At 36.0% G+C, this 4,064-nt stretch overlaps 2 protein-coding genes across 2 annotated transcripts in view; both read right to left on the bottom strand.

Annotated features, from left to right (window-relative positions):
* The window catches only part of LOC104822219 (extensin-2), a 46,028-nt gene that overhangs the window by 759 nt on the left and 41,205 nt on the right, over positions 1–4,064 (bottom strand). The gene's annotated exons all lie outside the window — the stretch shown is intronic.
* LOC104822214 (2S seed storage protein 5-like) lies at positions 1,296–2,000 on the bottom strand. Its single transcript, XM_010553353.1, has one exon. It carries the CDS (start codon positions 1,934–1,936, stop codon positions 1,466–1,468), a length of 471 nt encoding a protein of 156 aa, XP_010551655.1. The 5' UTR covers positions 1,937–2,000; the 3' UTR covers positions 1,296–1,465.

The raw sequence follows: 4,064 nt of genomic DNA, 5'->3' as shown, positions 1-4,064 counted from the left end.
TGTACTCAGGTTTTGGAGATGGAGAGTAGTATGGAGGAGGTGGGGGAGAAGTGTAAACATACGGTGGTGGTGGGGACTTGTACTCAGGTTTTGGAGATGGAGAGTAGTATGGAGGAGGTGGGGGAGAAGTGTAAACATACGGTGGTGGTGGAGACTTGTACTCAGGTTTTGGAGATGGAGAATAGTAGGGCGGAGGCGGGGGAGAGTTATAGATGTATAGAGGTGGTGGAGATTTGTACTCGGGTTTTGGAGAAGGTGAGTAATAAGGAGGAGGTGGTGGAGATTTGTAAACGTATTGTTTAGGATGAGGCTTGTATTTAGGACCGTCTCTTCTGTATTTTAGAGGAGACGGTGGTGATTTGTAGTAGTAAGGAGATTGGTTTTTGTGAGATGGAGACGAGTATGTTGTTGTTGGTGGCGGTGGAGAAGCGTAGACGTACGGTTCATAAGAGGCCACAGCCACTGCCACCGCGCTAAACACCAACGCGTATGCCATGAGAGCCATTGTTGGCGTTCCCATTCTCATTCTCTTTCTTTTCTTGATTTCTTGATTTGCTTTTGCATCTCTTTATATACTATTCTTTTTTATTTTTATAATTCGATATATAGTTTTATTACAACCTGCATCATTCGTGGTTTGGCACTCTCTCATTGCATGTGCCCGACGTGCTTGGCGTGTTGCCCTTTCAATTTTCAGTGTCTCTCTTGTACGTACTCTCTTTGAAATGTTCTAAAGATTCTCATATGATTTTGTTGGCACGATTTGTCTTAATTTGATTTATTTCTTTTTATAATAAATAGAAACAAAAGTAGTCCAAAGATATTAAAAAAAAAACGTCTTGCCACGTCAGATTAATGAAGATAAAAGAAGATTCACATTTTCCGTTTTTTTAACTCCAAAGACACAAGTAGCCAAAAGATTGCTCCAACAAATACTAGGAGGAGATTCTCTCTTATTAATTACTTGATTACAGATTAATAATCATATAACGGCTTCTGCTTTGTATCACGCATATCACCATTAAAATCAGTAAAGATGCAAAAACAGAAAATTAATCATTTTATAATAAAAAAATATTAAAATAATAAACTATAATTTCTTATAAACTATATTAGATATTCATATATATAAATTATGATTATCTATGAAATATAATTGTCAAACGAACTTAACTATATTAATTGTTCACTTGAACAATATATGTGGAGCAAACATCAAGTCGTATATATGTCCACTTTCGAAAATAAATTTTGTTATACTGAATGCATAATTAATTCGTAATGGGATTAGAAAGTAGAGAAGACGTTAAAACGTTTTATTAAGGATGAGTGCAAGTTACATTATTTTGCTTCTAACCTCAGCATACATGCACCCACTCACACGATTAGGTGTGACGACTCAACTCCACGCCGAATTCAAAACCCTTGAAACATGCATGCATGCACGTACGTGCCGGTTTCAGGTTTAGTAAGGGGTAGCCTGGAACTGGCATTGTCCGACAGGGATGTTGCAGATGTTGGGCAAGTTCCTAGCAGCTTGGAACATCTGTCTCACCTGCTGTGGCTGGTGCTGTCCCTGGTACCTCACCTGTTGAGCCGCGTGCCTTATCACTGGGCACACGCACATGCGGTCAACTTGACGCAGCTCGTTGCAGCACTGTCGGAGGGCTGGCGTCCTCTGGTTCACGTCGTCGTCTTCAGTCACGAGCTCGATGTCATCATCGGCCGAGCCACCGCCGCGTTGGGCACGTCGGCGGATCCATTGTTGGCAAGCCCTGAGCTGCTGTTGCTGCTGGAACTCCCTCTGGCAGCGTCCTTGTGGGCCCCTCTGGTTCACGTCGTCTTCGTCGAACTCAACCACCGTGCGGTAGATGGAGGCGTTAGACAGGACGAGGAAGAGGGCAAAAGTTGCCAAGAGGACTATGAGCTTCGCCATCTTTTGTGGTGATGAAGTGCGTTTTGTCGTGTTTGCTTGTGTTTGATGCTTTTGTTTAGTGCTTTTGGTGGGTATTTATGGAGGAGGAGGGAGTTTGCATGTCGAGAACGTGTAAGAAGACATTAGAGTACTTTGGTTTTTGTCTGTATTATGTGTTGGTCTCTTTGTAAATGTGGTGTTTGCCAACCGCGGCGTTTCCTCGCATGAACGTCCATGCGTCCCTAGTCATCTGTCACAGCTCTAGTATTTTGTCTCTTTATCGAATCACATTCGAATAAGATAATTTCATATTCTGATAAAACGTATCGTAAATATATCTGTTAAATGTATCTCAAGAAAGATACAGTAACCTGCCAAGACATGGTTCGATTCGTGTGTTTTAACTCGTAAAAAACCACTTAGATTCATATAGAAACTCTCTCAAGGATTCCAAAATCAGAAAACACGGATATGAAACCGATATTCATGCAATGCAATCGCAAGTTCAGGATAGATATGGCTCGAAAAATGCATGGTTGTAGATGCTGAAGACGAGACCGAGGAATAAAGGAATGGATGAGATCTCCTCACCAACCGATTCCCTCTCGCATTGTTAAGGTTTCATAGGGATATCGTTAAGGTTTGTAAAGAAGTCCAAACAAATGGAAGAATTTGTTGGGTATCGTAAATATATGGGAAAATGACATTTTCCTACACGAATTGTTTAAAATGTGATTTTTTCCTACACAAACTTTTAATTTGACAAAAACTTACACCAAATTATCAAATGTGCCAAATTGATACACGAACTACCCAATTTAACTGCAATTTCCTACACAATCCGAAAACGGTGTTAAATGTCCGTTAACCGATGACATGGCACACCACATGGCGTCTGACATGGCATGCCACATGAGAAATTTTACCATGTCAGCATGCCACGTCAGATTTAAAAAAAAAAACAAAAAAATCCGAAAAAAATAAAAATAAAAAACGGATTTAAAAAAACAAAACAAAAATCCGAAAAAAAACTAAAAAAAATAAAATAAAAAAATAAAAGTAAAAGGTAAAAAAATACACATATATATTCATATCTATATACAAATACAAATATAAACATACATACTCCTATATATGTATATATACTTATATATTTTTTATTATGTATATATATATACCTAGGAGTATTTATGTTTATATTTGTATTTGTATGTGGATATATATATATATATATAGATTATTTTGTATGTATGTATGTACATATATATATGCATATGTATATATATACATACATATATGCGTGTATATGTATTTATATATATGTATGTGTATATATATAAATATACTTGTATGTATATATATTGGTATAAATACATCTATATATGTGTATATTTTTTATTTGATATATATAGATATATATATACATTGGAGTATTTATGTTTATATTTGTATTTGTATGTGGATATGAATATATTTGTATATATATGTATTTTTTATTTTGTATGTATGTATGTATGTATATATATATGTATATATATATATACATATATATACGTGTATATATATTTATATATGTGTATGTGTATATATATAAATATATTTGTTTGTATGTATATGTATATATATTTGTATAGATGTTAGTATATATATATATGTATATGTTTTATTTTGTATATATAGAGATATATTTTTATATAGGAGTATCTATATTTATATTTGTATTTGTATATAGAAATGAATATATATGTAGGAGTATATATATATTTTTTAAATAGGAATATATAGATATTTAGATAGGAGCCTGTTTTAATCACCGAGAGTTGAAAGTACAACTCCTCTACATGTATCCACACCAGCGGGATGAATTCCAACACTTTGGAACGTATCTGCTAGGATTTGTGAAGAGAAAACGATGTCTTAGACTTGGAATCGATATTCCTTGGTTTAGAACTCAAGAGAAAGCTTCTCCAAGGCTCTAGAATGTGTCTAGAACGTGTTAGGCTAATTCCCTAGGATTTCTGGCGGCTCCCATGATTAATAGGATTACCTAAACCCTAAAACGCGAAAAAGGAAATTTTCCCAAAAGTCGGACCGTCCGGTCTAGGTCTGGACCGGACGGTCTGACTCCTACGTGGAACGGACGGGCCCT

Source organism: Tarenaya hassleriana, unplaced genomic scaffold, assembly GCF_000463585.1.
Source record: "Tarenaya hassleriana unplaced genomic scaffold, ASM46358v1 Cleome358, whole genome shotgun sequence".
In the NCBI taxonomy this organism is placed as follows: Eukaryota; Viridiplantae; Streptophyta; class Magnoliopsida; order Brassicales; family Cleomaceae; genus Tarenaya; species Tarenaya hassleriana.
The sequence above is the reverse complement of the archived record's forward strand: the minus strand, read 5'-3'. Positions and strand labels throughout refer to the sequence as shown.